Source organism: Schistocerca piceifrons, chromosome 5 (genome assembly GCF_021461385.2).
Source record: "Schistocerca piceifrons isolate TAMUIC-IGC-003096 chromosome 5, iqSchPice1.1, whole genome shotgun sequence".
Classification (NCBI taxonomy): Eukaryota; Metazoa; Arthropoda; class Insecta; order Orthoptera; family Acrididae; genus Schistocerca; species Schistocerca piceifrons.
In genome coordinates this window covers 304909339-304926123 of record NC_060142.1, presented here as the reverse complement: position 1 = coordinate 304926123, position 16785 = coordinate 304909339, and the positions used below count along the sequence as shown (strand labels likewise).

The window sequence follows — 16785 nt, the reverse complement described above, 5'->3', positions numbered from 1 at the left end:
CCCTCTCGCCCTCTCCCCCCTCTCGCCCTCTCCCCCCTCTCGCCCTCTCCCCACCCCTCTCGCCCTCTCCCCCCCTCTCGCCCTCTCCCCCCTCTCGCCCTCTCCCCCCCTCTCGCCCTCTTCCCCCCTCTCGCCCTCTTCCCCCCCTCTCGCCCTCTTCCCCCCCTCTCGCCCTCTTCCCCCCCTCTCGCCCTCTCCCCCCTCTCGCCCTCTCCCCCCTCTCGCCCTCTCCCCCCCTCTCGCCCTCTCCCCCCTCTCCCCCCTCTCGCCCTCTCCCCCCTCTCCCCCCTCTCGCCCTCTCCCCCCTCTCGCCCTCTCCCCCCTCTCGCCCTCTCCCCCCTCTCACCCTCTCCCCCACTCGCCCCCCTCTCCCCCTCTCCCCCCTCCCCTCCCCTCCCCTCTCGCCCTCTCTCCGCCCCCCTCTCCGCCCCTCTCCGCACCCCTCTCCGCCCCCCTCGCCCCCCTCTCCCCACCTCGCCCCCCTCTCCCCCCCTCGCCCACTCTCCCCCCTCGCCCCCCTCTCCACCCCCCTCGCCCCCTCTCCCCCCTCGCCCCCCTCTCCCCCCCTCCCCCCTCTCTCGCCCCCCTCTCCCCCCCTCTCCCCCTCTCTCGCCCCCCTCTCCGCCCCTCTCGCCCCCCTCTCCGCCCCTCTCGCCCCCCTCTCCGCCCCTCTCGCCCCCCTCTCCGCCCCTCTCGCCCCCCTCTCCGCCCCTCTCGCCCCCCTCTCCGCCCCTCTCGCCCCCCTCTCCGCTCCTCTCGCCCCCCTCTCGCCCCCCTCTCCGCCCCTCTCGCCCCCCTCTCGCCCCCCTCTCCGCCCCTCTCTCCCCCCTCTCCGCCCCTCTCGCCCCCCTCTCCGCCCCTCTCGCCCCCCTCTCCGACCCTCTCGCCCCCCTCGCCCCCCTCTCCGCCCTCCTCTCCGCCCCTCTCGCCACCCTCTCCGCACCTCTCGCCCCCCCCTCTCCGCCCCCCTCTCCGCCCTTCTCGCCCCCCTCTCCGCCCTTCTCGCCCCCCTCTCCGCCCTTCTCGCCCCCCTCTCCGCCCTTCTCGCCCCCCTCTCCGCCCTTCTCGCCCCCCTCTCCGCCCTTCTCGCCCCCCTCTCCGCCCTTCTCGCCCCCCTCTCCGCCCTTCTCGCCCCCCTCTCCGCCCTTCTCGCCCCCCTCTCCGCCCTTCTCGCCCCCCTCTCCGCCTTTCTCGCCCCCCTCTCCGCCTTTCTCGCCCCCCTCTCCGCCTTTCTCGCCCCCCTCTCCGCCTTTCTCGCCCCCCTCTCCGCACTTCTCGCCCCCCTCTCCGCCTTTCTCGCCCCCCTCTCCGCACTTCTCGCCCCCCTCTCCGCACTTCTCGCCCCCCTCTCCGCCTTTCTCGCCCCCCTCTCCGCACTTCTCGCCCCCCTCTCCGCCCTTCTCGCCCCCCTCTCCGCCCTTCTCGCCCCCCTCTCCGCCCTTCTCGCCCCCCTCTCCGCCCTTCTCGCCCCCCTCTCCGCCCTTCTCGCCCCCCTCTCCGCCCTTCTCGCCCCCCTCTCCGCCCTTCTCGCCCCCCTCTCCGCCCCTCTCTCCCCCCTCTCCACCCTCTCTCCCCCCTCTCGCCCTCTCTCCCCCCTTTCCCCCCTCTCGCCCTCTCTCCCCCCTTTCCCCCCTCTCGCCCTCTCTCCCCCCTCTCGCCCCCTCTATCCCCCCTCTCGCCCCCTCTCCCCCCCTCTCCCCCCCCTCTCGCCCCCCTCTCGCCCCTCTCGCCCCCCCTCTCGCCCCTCTCGCCCCCCCTCTCGCCCCCCTCTCGCCCTCTCTCCCCCCCTCCCGCCCTCTCTCCCCCCCTCTCGCCCCTCTCTCCCCCCCTCTCGCCCCTCTCTCCCCCCTCTCGCCCCTCTCTCCCCCCCTCTCGCCCCTCTCTCCCACCTCTCGCCCCTCTCCCCCCCTCTCGCCCCTCTCTCCCCCCTCTCGCCCCTCTCCCCCCCCTCTCGCCCCTCTCTCGCCCCCCCTTTCGCCCCTCTCGCCCCCCCTTTCGCCCCCCCTTTCGCCCCTCTCGCCCTCTCTCGCCCCTCTCGCCCTCTCTCGCCCCTCTCGCCCTCTCTCGCCCTCTCTCGCCCCCTCTCGCCCTCTCTCGCCCCCTCTCGCCCTCTCTCGCCCTCTCTCGCCCCTCTCGCCCTCTCTCGCCCTCTCTCGCCCCTCTCGCCCTCTCTCCCTCTCGCCCCCCTCTCTCCCTCTCGCCCCCCTCTCTCCCCCCTCTCTCCCCCCTCTCTCCCCCTCTCCCCACTCTCTCCCCCTGTCGCCCTCTCTCCCCACTCTCTCCCCCTGTCGCCCTCTCTCCCCACTGTCTCCCCACTCTCTCCCCACTCTCTCCCCCTGTCGCCCTCTCTCCCCACTGTCTCCCCACTCTCTCCCCACTCTCTCCCCCTGTCGCCCTCTCTCCCCACTCTCTCCCCCCTCTCTCGCCCTCTCTCTCTCGCCCTCTCTCCCCCCTCTCTCGCCCTCTCCCCCCCTCTCTCTCCCCCTCTCTCGCCCTCTCTCCCCCTCTCTCGCCCTCTCTCCCCCCTCTCTCGCCCTCTCTCCCCCCTCTCTCGCCCTCTCTCCCCCCTCTCTCGCCCTCTCTCCCCCCTCTCTCGCCCTCTCTCCCCCCTCTCCCGCCCTCTCTCCCCCCTCTCTCCCCCCTCTCCCGCCCTCTCTTCCCCCTCTCCCGCCCTCTCTCCCCCCTCTCCCGCCCTCTCTCCCCCCTCTCCCGCCCTCTCTCCCCCCTCTCTCGCCCTCTCTCCCCCCTCTCCCGCCCTCTTTCCCCCCTCTCTCGCCCTCTCTCCCCCTCTCTCCCCCCTCTCTCGCCCTCTCTCCCCCCTCTCTCGCCCTCTCTCCCCGCTCTCTCCCCCCTCTCGCCCCCTCTCTTTCCCCTCTCGCCCCCTCTCGCCCCCTCTCTTTCCCCTCTCTCCCCCCTCTCGCCCCGTTCTCTCCCCCCTCTCGCCCCCTCTCTCCCCGCTCTCGCCCCTCTCTCCCCCCTCTCGCCCCCTCTCTCCCCCCTCTCTCCCCCCTCTCTCCCCCCTCTCTCGCCCCTCTCTCGCCCCTCTCTCGCCCCTCTCTCCCCCCTCTCTCGCCCCTCTCCCCCCCTCTCTCCCCCCTCTCTCCCCCCTCTCTCGCCCCTCTCTCCCCCCTCTCTCGCCCCTCTCTCCCCCTCTCTCCCCCCTCTCTCGCACTGTCTCCCCCCCCCTCTCGCACTCTCTCCCCCCTCTCGCCCTCTCTTCCCCCCTCTCGCCCTCTCTCGCCCTCTCTGCCCCCTCTCGCCCTCTCTGCCCCCTCTCGCCCTCTCTGCCTCCTCTCGCCCTCTCTGCCCCCTCTCGCCCTCTCTTTTCCCCCCTCCCCCCTACCCTACATCTCGCCCCTCCAACCCTGCCCCTGCCCCTCCTCGCCCCCCCTCGCCGCCACGCCTTGCATCCCCTCATGCCCAGCTCCATGTGACATTACTTGTGATAATTGAAGCTATCCATCTGCTAACCTTGTTATCCAAATGTTTCCTAAATGACAGTTGATCCTGTAAGCAGCACTTTCATCAGATGACGTGTTTACAGCATTCATTTTGATTGGCGTCAAGTGCAAACTCCAAATTGTTGAAGTTTGTAGATGCCATCTCCAGTCACATGGCTGGCCTCACAGAGTTCTTACTTTTTACCCGTGTTGTACACGCCTGTCCTTCACGCAAACATTATGGGATTTGACATTACAGTGTATTCCATGGTGAACTACTCCATTGACCGAGGAAACAGGTGCACTATCACTGCAGTGTGATAGCTGGCTCTAATGTAAGGATAAGTATGATAACTGCAATTTATTGCTTGATTGATAAATGCAGTAGCTTCTTGAAAACTGAGCCTTTAGTTTTGCTATTTCCCAATTTTCAGCTAAGCTGTGTATTTTCTTCTGAAATGTTAGGTACTGGATTGTGTGTTAAGTTCGTAAACATAATTTGAAAAGCAGCTTGTAACACAGGACCACTTACGTTGATGTTGAGTGTTTTCCAGTTTTTATATAGGAACAGAAAAAATTAACAATGTAGATATGTTAAAGTGCTTATACTGTAGTATATTTTTTGTATTGAATCAGACATGGAAATGTAGGTCCATGGAATCAAATACAACTTTATTTGATCTGTTAAAAGAAGGCTCTTTGCCACAGTGACTGGCAAATACGTTTGATACTGAGAGTTGCATTAATGTTTTCAGTATGAGCCTGAGTAGCTTGGACTCTGAGCCTGATGATCCATTCTTGGACCGTGTAGATGGTGCTGGAAGCACTGGTCTACTGCTGTCAGAGACAGCATCACTTGGAGGTGGTGGCACAGGGAGTGCTGGTTCAGGAGGTCGTCGGTCAGCAAGGGGCTCAGGTGGTGCATCTACACATTCACTCAATGAAGCTGACCTACAGGTAAGTTAATGTAGAGAACCAGCTGTCACTGTTCAGTGATGAAAATTTGAAATTAGCCTGTGAAAATGTGATAAATGTTAACAGCATCCTGTGAAAAACCTTTGCCTTATATTAGAGAATTTGGTTGGCTGCTGTTTGTTACAATTAATCCTGTCCTGTTAAAAATGTCAAATAGTAAACATTAAAAAGCAAGAAATTGGGTTATGTATGCAAATTAAAAAAAAGTGCTCACTATTTTATTTCCAACTCCTACAAGCATTAAAACAAACATCTAATATTTTCAGCAACTAATAAACTCAAATGTTATACTTATGCTAGAACAAATCTTTGTTCACAGATGTACATAGATCTCTTTTTTAGTGCAAAATGTCTGCTAATCCAACTCACTTGTACTGCTGTTCAAACAAAATTGGAGATTGTCTTGATAATTTCTACACTTGCATTTGTCATAACACATACCTATTATGCACATTTTTTTCTTATTTATTTACATGCAAGTTGTATTTGAGACCATGAAAATGGAAGTTGGGGAAGTAGAAGCCCCAACTTTCTCTTTCAAAGGAAGTTCACTTCACACTGCACTTTTAATATGACTTGTAGTGTTCCTAAATCAAGGGCTCTACCTCTGCCTATAAAACAATGGAAGTCATTGCAGTTGCATACCTGCCAGTAATTCATCATGTGCTACAGCATTTAGAACCATTGGCACAGACAAATCCACCCACTGAAACACTCTTACCATTGAGCCAAAACTGTAGAAAAAGCTTTGTAGGGCATTGCAGCCACATGGATGAGATCACAGACATGTAGTGATATGGTCACATTGTGTTGCTCAGTGCAAGCATGCAACACAGTCTGTCATAGAAGTAAGCCCTGTACAAGTTGAAATTATTCTGTTTGCTTATTCTAATGATGCCAATGATGCATGAGAAAGAAATATAGTTGGCTGTTGCCTGACCTCAACAATTTGACATGTTGAAATGTCGGTCACAGAATAATTTTAATTGGAGAATATTTTACATTCACAGCTGACCACCAATGGTATAGTGTCAATACATTGCACTGTTGTGACCATAAAACAAAATCTGTCAATATATTTTGACTGTGGCAAAATTCTTCCCCTAATGTGCAAATAGTTATTTTCAGTTGTATATCTATGCTAAGTGCTTTGTTGACTCTATCTGCAGCATTGGCAAGTATCAGTCACACTGCTATGAAAGGCCGGCCAGTGTGGCCGAGCGGTTCTAGGCGTTTCAGTCTGGAACCGCGTGGCCGTTACGGTCGCAGATTCGAATCCTGCCTCGGCACGGATATTTGTGATGTCCTTAGGTTAGTTAGGTTTGAATAGTTCTAAGTTCTAGGGGACTGATGACCTCAGATGTTAAGTCCTCTTGTGCTCAGAGCCATTTGAACCATTTTTGCTATGAAAGGTTTAAGTTAATATTCTGCACATTTAGTAATTAACAAATTGTCCAGAAAAGAAAAATGATGTCAAGAAATAGCTTTAATCAGAGACTCTGTCATTTCATTTGTAGAAAAATGCTGCTCCTTCTCAACAGAAATAATCATTTGTTGAAAGCTTCAATACAGCTAGTAGAAGAAACAAGACCACTGTTGGGGGGGGGGGGGAGAAAAAAAAAAAAAAAACCTGTTGAAGTTTTTGCAAAGACAAAGATTCCAATCCAAAAGCTTCGGAGTCACCTCTTCTTTTGTGAAGTGAAAATATGAAGCAACAAACATAACTAAATGAAGACCAAGCTGACCTCATGTGCTTACAGACAGAGGCGTCAGAGTACTGCGGATGGTGGTTGCAAAAATGATGGTAGTGTTGGTGGTGGTAGAAATAAATAAAATAAGCCCTTGAAATAAGCAGAAGGATTAACCCATGTGTTCCAAAGTGCTACCAGGATTCAAGTTAGCACGTGACTATGTGTAGAGAGTTAAAAAGAATGGGATGCAGTGGTCAAGCAGCTCCTCAAAAGCCACACTCTTCTGTAGTCATTGCTAGGCGACACTTACCTGGTGTAAACAGCGACACCACTGGACAAAAGACAATTGCAAATGAGTAATCTGAAGATAAGAATCATGCTAGACCTTGTGGCAAAACGATGGAAAGGTTTGTGTTTGACAAATGCCTCGAGAATGTTACTTGCCACCATCTGTAGAGCCAGCAGTGATGTACAGAGGAAGTGGTGTTACAGAATGGAGGTGTTTTACATGATTATGGTAGGCTCTCTTATTGTGCTTCTAAAAACTGTAAATGTGGAAGGATATAGACGTGTTTTACTGCATTGTGTACTGGGTACAGCAGAGGGACAGTTCAGAAATGATGATTGTATCATATTGACACTTCACCCTGTAACAAAGCAGCATCTCTGAGGCCATTGTTTCTGGAAAATAAAATTCCTGAAGTGGACTGCTCTTCCCACAGTCCTGACCCGAACCCAATGAAACACTCTTGGGATGAGTTAGAATGTCAACTTTGCTCCAGACCCCAGAATCCAACATCACTACCATCTTTGATTTTGGCTGTTGATGAAGAATTGTCTACCATTCCCCAACATACATTGAGATACCTCATTAAAAGTGTCCTGAATAGTCTTCAAGCCTTCATAAAGGTGAAGAGTGTACACACCTCATATTAATGTCTGTTAATACATGTCCAGATACGTTTGATTAGATGGTGTAACTATGTAACCAACTTATTTCTATATGCACCATCATGTGTTACACAGAGATCTCTCCTTCTCTATGTCCTCCTGGACATCTTGCAGAATGAGCATCTCAGGACTTCTGCATTCAAGTGATTCCTTGACCCCTATGCCCAATTCATCATAATTAGTCTTCTGCTGATATTGAAGTCATATGCAACTTGATTATTCCTTATGATTAGTTGTTTGGCATGGTAAGATTCAAGCTTCATCTTGCCATGTCGGTGAAGTTGGTCACGTTCCTGAACTACACCCATGTAGTGGCCTCACAATTATTCATCAAGGAATGCTTCCAACTGAATAACAAAGAGTGCTGGAGCTCCACACTGTTGTAGCCACACAATCTTATTATTCCCATATCTTTGAGCTGAGGCACCAATCAAGTTTGAAAAATCTCCAAATAAGTATTTCCATTCACATATACTTAAAAAAGCTATGGTTGTTACAGATATTGTGACAATGTCCCTTCCCATATTATAACTTTAGGCAGATCTTCCCAGCTCTTGCACATAATGGGAATTTCCCTCTGACCAGAAAGCCACATTCCTTCTGTGTGAACTATGATATATAAAACTTTCATCAGAAAATAACACTCTTGAGTGGGACACGTATTTGGAAACTGTGCCAACAAACCATGGCAATTTGCAGCCTGATGTTTCATGTCATTATCAGAATTTTCATTCACACACATAGGCCTAAATCCTAATTTTTAAACCTTTTCAATGTGGTCATATCTTGTTGATTGTGGTAGCTGAAGCTTAGATTCTCTTACAGGGCTATTACAAATGATTGAGGCGATTTCATAAATTCACTGTAGCACGACACACTACAGATACGTAGAAAAACTCAGAGTTTCGTTCGGCTGAAGCCGCACTTCAGGTTTCTGCCACCAGAGCGCTCGAGAGCGCAGTGAGACAAAATGGTGACAGGAGCCGAGAAAACGTATGTCGTGCTTGAAATGCACTCTCATCAGTCAGTCATAACAGTGCAACGACACTTCAGGACGAAGTTCAACAAAGATCCACCAACTGCTAACTCCATTCGGCGATGGTATGTGCAGTTTAAAACTTCTGGATGCCTCTGTAAGGGGAAATCAATGGGTCGGCCTGCAGTGAGCGAAGAAACGGTTGAACGCGTGCGGGCAAGTTTCACGCGTAGCCCGCGGAAGTCAACGAATAAAGCAAGCAGGGAGCTAAACGTACCACAGCCGACTGTTTGGAAAATCTTACGGAAAAGGCTAAAGCAGAAGCCTTACCGTTTACAATTGCTACAAGCCCTGACACCCGATGACAAAGTCAAACGCTTTGAATTTTCGGCACGGTTGCAACAGCTCATGGAAGAGGATGTGTTCAGTGCGAAACCTGTTTTCAGTGATGAAGCAACATTTTTTCTTAATGGTGAAGTGAACAGACACAATGTGCGAATCTGGTCAGTAGAGAATCCTCACGCATTCGTGCAGCAAATTCGCAATTCACCAAAAGTTAATGTGTTTTGTGCAATCTCACGGTTTAAAGTTTACGGCCCCTTTTTCTTCTGCGAAAAAAACGTTACAGGACACGTGTATCTGGACATGCTGGAATATGGGCTCATGCCACAACTGGAGACAGACAGCGCCGACTTCATCTTTCAACAGGATGGTGCTCCACCACACTTCCATCATGATGTTCGGCATTTCTTAAACAGGAGATTGGAAAACCGATGGATCGGTCGTGGTGGAGATCATGATCAGCAATTCATGTCGTGGCCTCCATGCTCTCCCGACTTAACCCCATGCGATTTCTTTCTGTGGGGTTATGTGAAAGATTCGGTGTTTAAACCTCCTCTACCAAGAAATGTGTCAGAACTGCGAGCTCGCATCAACGATGCTTTCGAACTCATTGATGGGGACATGCTGCGCCGAGTGTGGGAGGAACTTGATTATCGGCTTGATGTCTGCCGAATCACTAAAGGGGCACATATCGAACATTTGTGAATGCCTAAAAAAACTTTTTTAGTTTTTGTATGTGTGTGCAAAGCATTGTGAAAATATCTCAAATAATAAAGTTATTGTAGAGCTGTGAAATCACTTCAGTCATTTGTAATAACCCTGTACTTGTATGAATTTCATTGGAGGGTTCTCAGCTGATTGAATGAAGGTGGCACATGATTCCTCTCATGTTAGTTGCATGATCCTTAGATCATTTGTATCTTTTATCAAAAGAATGTGGAGTGAGCCAGTTTACAGCATATATGTATGTGATTAGTGTTAACATGACTGAACATATTATTTCTAATCCTTCTCAGGCAGCTGTGCTTAAAAAAAAATTGTGTGCAGAATAAGAGCAGTTGTCCAGGAGAAATGATTTTGGATTAGATTTAAAACTTCCTCTGCATCCTTTGGACATTTTGCTTTATTGGCCAGATGAACAAAAATTTTTGTTAATGGGCATTGAACTCCTTTTTGAGCCAGTATGAGCTTTAATAATTAGTAATCAGTCATCAATGGCTCATTAAAGAGTTACTGCATTTCGTTTGGTTTCTTGCCCCTGTTAACTTTTTATTTGTATTGCACTGAAAATAGTCCACAATACCACAAATGTAGATAGTATGTCTTCTATTCATTTGCTCCTGGTACTTGCCATTGCCAACAGCAATGCCCTCTATGACTTGTTGCCCTCAAGTTTGCATTCAGTACTGCTTGGTTCTATCTTGGGTTTTGTTTTCCATCTGTGTTAGTTGTACATTAACGGTGATACACAGGAGTACTGTGGATAGATTTACTGATGAAGCATTGGCTGATATGCAGCTCATGTTTGGGCTCACTGAAATGAAATTATTCATGTGGCATTATTGGCTGAGAGCCCCCATCTGAGGTTGTTCTGCCATTAGTGCAAGTCTTTTTATTTGATGCCATTTTGCCATCTTGTGCATTGTTGATGATGAAATGATAATGAGTATGTGATACCTAGAACCTGAATGAATAAAATCTGTGACCTGGCTGGGAATTGAACCCAGGTCCCCTGCATGGCAGTCAGCTGCACTGACCACTCAGCTATGCAGGCGGACTATGGGTTCACTGAATGTGCTCTTACTATTGACAAATTTGTTGATGAAGCATTTGCTAATACACACCTCATACATGGGTTCACTGAATGCAATGTAAGAGCAGCCCACCAACACTAACTTGAACTGTCCCCACAGCAACACCAACCACATTAGCTATTGAGAGTCAAATCCTGTGTTTTTGTGTTGCACGTTTTGGCGATTACATATAGCAGGCTTTTTCACTGGTGTGAGGGTATTTTTCCAGAAACAAAGATAACTAGGGTGACAGACTGAATCAATCCTTACATTATTACTCTCTAACAGCTACTGGAAAGCATGGGTCCCATACAGAAAATACTCAGAAGGTGTGTCTGAACAACCTCATAAAGTTGATTGGTGGAGTTCTGGTTCGCCCTGGATAAGGAATAGGAGTGGATCAAAAGTTGAACCTTGTGAGACTCCCCTTGTGATTGATACCCCGACACTGAAATGTTCTTTTCTTTCAACATTGTTTGAATTATTCAGCACAACTTTTTGCATTCTGTTTAAGCATGATTCAATCCAGTTTAGTGTAAAACCATAAATTTTAAGCTTTCCTAGGAGAGTATCATGACTTGCCACACAGTCAAATATTTTGAGATCACAAAATTACCATCTGCCAATATTTTAGTATATAAGGCTAGTAATATTTGGTGATTGAATGTGTAAACAGCAGTCTGTCAAGCAACCTTTGTGGAATCCAGACAGTGATGTGCTAAGTTGTTTCTACTTAAATGTGAGGCTACTTTTGAGTACATCAATTTTTCAAATATTTTGGAAAAGAAGTAGGTATGGAAAATAGACAATAATTATTTAAGTTTTTCTTGTCACCTTTCTTATAAAGACATTTAACAACTGCATATTTTAATCTGTCTGGAAAAATGCCCTGTGCCAGCATTTCATTACATTTAACACTAAGGACAGTAATTATTTAGTTAGAACAACTTTTCAGAATTCTATTTCAAATTCCATCAACACCATATGAGCTTTTGTCTTTTAGAATTTTTAGAATTCTGCTAATTTCCATGAAGGATGTTGGTGTTACTCTTAGTTGTGTAAAGTTTTATGAAATTACATTTTTAATGAAATAGAAATAATGTTGTGACCTGAATGATATTTCTGCCCTGTGCTATACCGAACACTGACTTAAAAAAGATATATTAAGAGCTAACATACCGCCCTCAGTTTAAACTTCCAAGCATGTTTTGTATGAAGATATCGAGTCGTGGGGTACCTGTGTGTATGATAAAGAAAATATTGAATTCAACAGTGTAATTAAATATCACAATCTGTCCTGTGAAAGAGATATAGAATCCTCTGTAGCCAAATCACCAAAGCAAAATAAATTATTATTTGCAATGCAAATCACCAGATAGAGATGTGAATGTGTTTTATAATTACATGGAGGAACTTTTGGAAGAAATTCAGTCCCCCTAGAAAAATATAATTATATGTGATGACTTCAATACTGATTTCTCAAAAACAAATAAATTCAATGATAGTAAATTTATTAGTCATTGAAAATAAACTCAACTGTAACTGAACCAACCTGAAAAACAGCAATTTCTGTGTCTATCATTGACCAGGTTTTGATAAATACATGCAAATATGCCCATGTCACACAAGTTATAAACATGTGTTTTAGTGATCACTATGCTAACATTCTTTCAACGAATGTTGCAGGAAACTCATAACTGCGTGGAATAAGATGCACTGTTAGTAATTTCAGTGCAAAAAATCTGTAATTTTTTTTTTTTTCTCCTGAAGGGTGAAAATTGGAATGATGTATACAACTGCTATTATACCAATAAAAATGTATGTTTATGGTCACATTTAAGCAGCTTTTTGAAACAGATTTTCCCAAGAAAGCAACTCCATTTAAGACAAAAAACAGACAAGTGTATTACAAAAGGGATAAATACGTGCAGTATCAGAATAAGAGGACATTGTGTAATTACTCCAAGCAAAAACACTAGTCCTGATTTTATTACCTACTTCAAAAGGATTAATACCAATACAGATTATTTCAAAAATAAAATAACTAGAAAATGACAAACTAATGTGTAATTCCAAGAATAAAACTAAACTAACCTGTCAAATTATAAGAAAAGAGGAGGCCAGTTAATCGCAGTAATTGGGAGCTTATTATTAACCCTGACCCCAGGCATGTGGCTTGTGCTTTCAACCATTATTTCTCAAACATAGCACTTTAGTCATGTTCCCAACAACACCTGAGGGGCCGTCTAAAAATTATGAAGGGGCTTACTTAATACATATTCAGTTGGTGCCGATGATGTACCAGATGCTATCATGCAAAAAGTAATGCCACTTCATAAGGAGGTTGCAAAATGTGAAATTGATAATTGTAGACCAGTTTGTTTTGTCAGGTTTCAGTGAAATTATGTAAAACATTGTTAGATGATTAATAGCAGTATTAAATAAAGGAAGGCTGATAAATGACTCATAACATGGGCTCAGAGCTGGAAAAACAACCCAGTCAACAATTTTTGTCTTTTGAAATGAATTACTAACAGCAGTTGATGATGTATCTAGAATATTTCCCGATCTTCATAAAAACTTTGATGTTGTTGATCATGACATTCTTTTGCATAAGTTACATGATTGGAAAGGTGGATCTAGTCATACCGCAACAGCCATCAACAGATTACAGAAATAAAATAAGGAGACAGTGAAACACAAAAAGTTTCTAGTTTTTGCAATAATGAGCAAAAAATCGATTATGGAGACACACAAGGGTCATTCCTGGGACCTGTCCTATTTCTATTGTATGTAAATGACTTGGCTGCTAAAATACCTAATGGAGCCACAGTACTCATTGCAAATGACACTAATATTGCAATTAAATCACACATTGATGAAAATCTACAGGAAGCTGCAACATCAGTTTGCGTAGTTTAGCGCAATGGTTCAGGACCAATAGGCTCTTAAAAAATTGTGAAAAAACTGCTGCTAACTTTCACATCATACGGAACTTCCATCTTGCAAACCCAGCTTTCACCATTGAAGGAAAAAAGTTTCAAGGGTGAGTCATAAAAAAATTTTAGGCATAAATATTCATGAAGATTTAAAATAGGAGATACACTTCTATAATCTAAATAAAGAAAACTGAGGACAATTACTTCTGCTGCTCAGATTCTCACTCAAAATCAAAATTGCTCATTCATGGTCACAGTGTTATTACTATTGATGAACAAAATAATTTTGTAAGGAAAATCCACAATTTAAAAAAAAAATTAAAATACAGAGCAATAAAGAAACAAAAAGGCAGGGATTCCTGTAGCCTGCTTTTTAAAAGTCTGAAAATACTGCCTATACCTTGTTTGTATAAATATATGAAATACTAATTTTTATAAAAGGAAGCATTTTAAGAAAATAAGGGAGTTCAAACATAACTGTGATTAACACACATTTGAAACTGGACAGGAGGTTAAACCTACATATGAACCTATTAAGTACAAACTTACGGAAAAGAGGAATATACTATACTGGAGTTACGTTATATCACCATGTGCCTTCATACTTAAAATGCATTTTCGTATTAAATACATTTAAGGTAAATTTGAAACAGTTTTTGTATGACCACTGCTTCTGCTGTCTCTGAATTTTGGGAACATCATAATAAGCAAACGTAATTTATCTGACATTGTTAATTATGTATTATGTCACGTTATCGTTATCGTATTTTGACACTGTTGATCATGTAGACTCAATTAATAACTACTGCTGTTATATGTACAACAGGGTATTAAGGAATGATTTCCTGGACCAAACTAAATAATGTATTATCTTACTTCTTCAACTGAACCCTGTCATCCCATTTTTGCTGCTACATTTAGAAAGTGAATGTTACAAACATTTGAAACTTGTAAACCACCGTTCACAACACTGTGATTTAGCTTAATAGTTGTTGTGTCTTGTACAGTGATAGTGTGTCCTGTCTACTTTTTCATAGTATCGCTTATAGTTTTAATCTTATTATGTGCAGTAGCAATTTATGTCAGGACATACCTGTTTCAGGGCATCTTATTGACTTTCCTTGAAATATTACAGTATTTTTTGTATAATGCAAGTAATGTTGGATCTTGGCTTATCTTGGCCTTTGTATAAATTTTTATTTTCCTCTTACAACAAATTTTAACTCCTTTACTTATCTATATCTTCCATTTTTTTTAATACTTTCTGGAGAATGTTGTAGGAAAGCTACATTAAAGTATTGACACAAATTTGCTATAGAACATACTGAATTTCACATTATCATCTTTTTCTTAAGACATTTTACCCTGTTCTCATTAATAAACCTCACTGCTTTGTATGAATGCACCTCAGAACTGTAAGGTGCTACAGTGTTAATTGTGCATCATGATCAGATAGTCCATTAACAAGAGGAAGCATGTTAATTGTGTATCATGATCAGATAGCCCATTAATAAGTGGAAGCATATTAATTGTTTCAGCCTGAGCACTGTTTATAAAAATGTTAACAATCAGGATCCTGCTATCTTGGTGCATACAAGTTGGAAAATTTACCATTGAAATCAGATTGAGACATACAAGTAATGATTCCAGAGCTTTTCTTATGTCCACTATGTGGCCTGTTTTTGACTTTGTTTAAAATAAAACATTTCTTCCAATTAAGCAGGATTGCTTTATGGCATGTGGCTTTGCCAATCACCTCTAAGTGCACTCATTATCTCTCTAATTGCTTCGTGTTCTGTGAATATTCATGCTCCCAGACACGTGATGCTAACCATTCATCAGCGGTGTACCTGTGCCCGCTCACATCAGCGGTGGCTTCACAACTGAAACAGTGCAATGCTGAAACAAAACAGCATAGTACTAGCATCAATACTCTTCATCAGCTTCAAATTAGAAGTACCAGTAAAACAACTAATGGACAGTCGAGAGAGGCATGGGCCGTATTGGACAGCCTGTACATTGTACAGTGCATATACTTCTGTGCTTGTAAGTGTCAGCTGCTTGTGATGACACCTAAAAGCATCAGTTGCAGTGCGCATCTCAGGCAAGCTGAAGAAGCTAAAGAACAGATATTTAGTGTAGCTGAGGAAATTGCAGTTTTTGGACATTCTAAAATTTCAAGACAACCCAAGTTACATTCACTTTATATTCCATATGCACACAAAAAATGTGGTAGTTGGATGATAGTTAACTGTCAGTACAGGATACAACTCGAGTATCTTAGTCGCTTTGCTCTGTCCATATATCTCAAGCACTCCACACCTGAAAAAAAAAATTTGTTAATGATAGGACTTGTGGAACAAATGAATGTATTAATTTTTGGAATAGCATAATTTGATTTTTTAATATTTTGAGAGATAAGTTGCATCATTTATAGTTAAATAAAATGGTGAACCAAAATACACCAGTAGTGTTGAAGAGGTGATTTGAAAACTAATTTGTTATATTATACACTCACATCAAAAAAAGTTTTGCATCACCCCAGTTCCCAGAACTCCTGAAGATAGACATTGACTGTGGATATTGTATCATAGATTCAGTCCTTTTGATTGTTCAGAGATGTCACTAAACTCGTCCAAAGATGTAAACCACCATGCATGAACATCGCCTATTAGACGGAGGGGTCCGACAGCTGATGAGTTCCAGTCATTCCACCAGGAAGGGGGTATACTGTTCCTGTTGTCAGTAGTTCAACCATGCCTTGATGGTCAATACCACGGTTCGATTGCGCCCGCATTGTTACTTTGTGCCAGGAAGGACTCTCAACAAGGGAAGTGTTCAGTCGTCTCGAAGTGAACCAAAGTTCTAACATGGAGGAGATACAGAGAGAGACAGGAACTGTCGATGACATGCCTCGCTCAGGCTGCCCAAGGGTTACTACTGCAATGGATGACCACTACCTATGGATTATAGCTCAGAGGAACCCTGACAGCAACACTACGATGTTGAATAATGCTTTTCGTGCAGCCGCAGGAAGTCGTGTAACTTCTCAAACTGTGCTCAATAGGGTGCATGATGCGTAACTTCACTCACTACATCCATGGTAAGGTCCAGCTTTGCAACCATGACACCATGCAGTGCGGTAAAGATGGGCCAACAACATGCCAAATGGACCGCTCTGGGTTGGCATCACATTCTCTTCACCGATGAGTGTCGCATATTCCTTCAACCAGACAATTGTCGGAGACGTGTTTGGTGGCAACCTGGTCAGGCTGAACGCCTTAGACACACTGTCCAGCTAGTGCAGCAAGGTGGAGGTTCACTGATATTTTGGGGTGGCATTATGTGAGGCTGACGTATCCCATTGGTGGTCCTGGAAGGCGCCGTAATGACTGTACGATACGTGAATGCCATCCTCCGACCAATAGTACAACCACATCAACAGCGTATTAGCAGGCATTTGTCTTCATGGATGACAATTCGTGCCCCATCGTGCACATCTTGTGAATGAATTTCTTCAGGATAACGACATTGCTTGTGTAGAGCAGCCAGCATGTTCTCCAGACATGACCCCTATTGAACATGCATGGGATAGATTGAAAAGAGCTGTTAATGGATGACACGACCCACCAACCACTCTGAGGGATCTACGCTGAATCACCATTCTGGAGTGGGACA

The 16785-nt window shown here is 45.6% G+C and overlaps 1 protein-coding gene across 1 annotated transcript in view; it reads left to right on the top strand.

Moving 5' to 3' along the window:
- The window catches only part of LOC124797862 (rho guanine nucleotide exchange factor 18), a 605682-nt gene that overhangs the window by 333787 nt on the left and 255110 nt on the right, over nucleotides 1-16785 (top strand). Inside the window, exon 7 of the mRNA XM_047260933.1 lies at nucleotides 4196-4397. Within this exon, the coding sequence (XP_047116889.1) occupies nucleotides 4196-4397 (202 nt within the window). The remainder of the gene's footprint in view (nucleotides 1-4195; nucleotides 4398-16785) is intronic.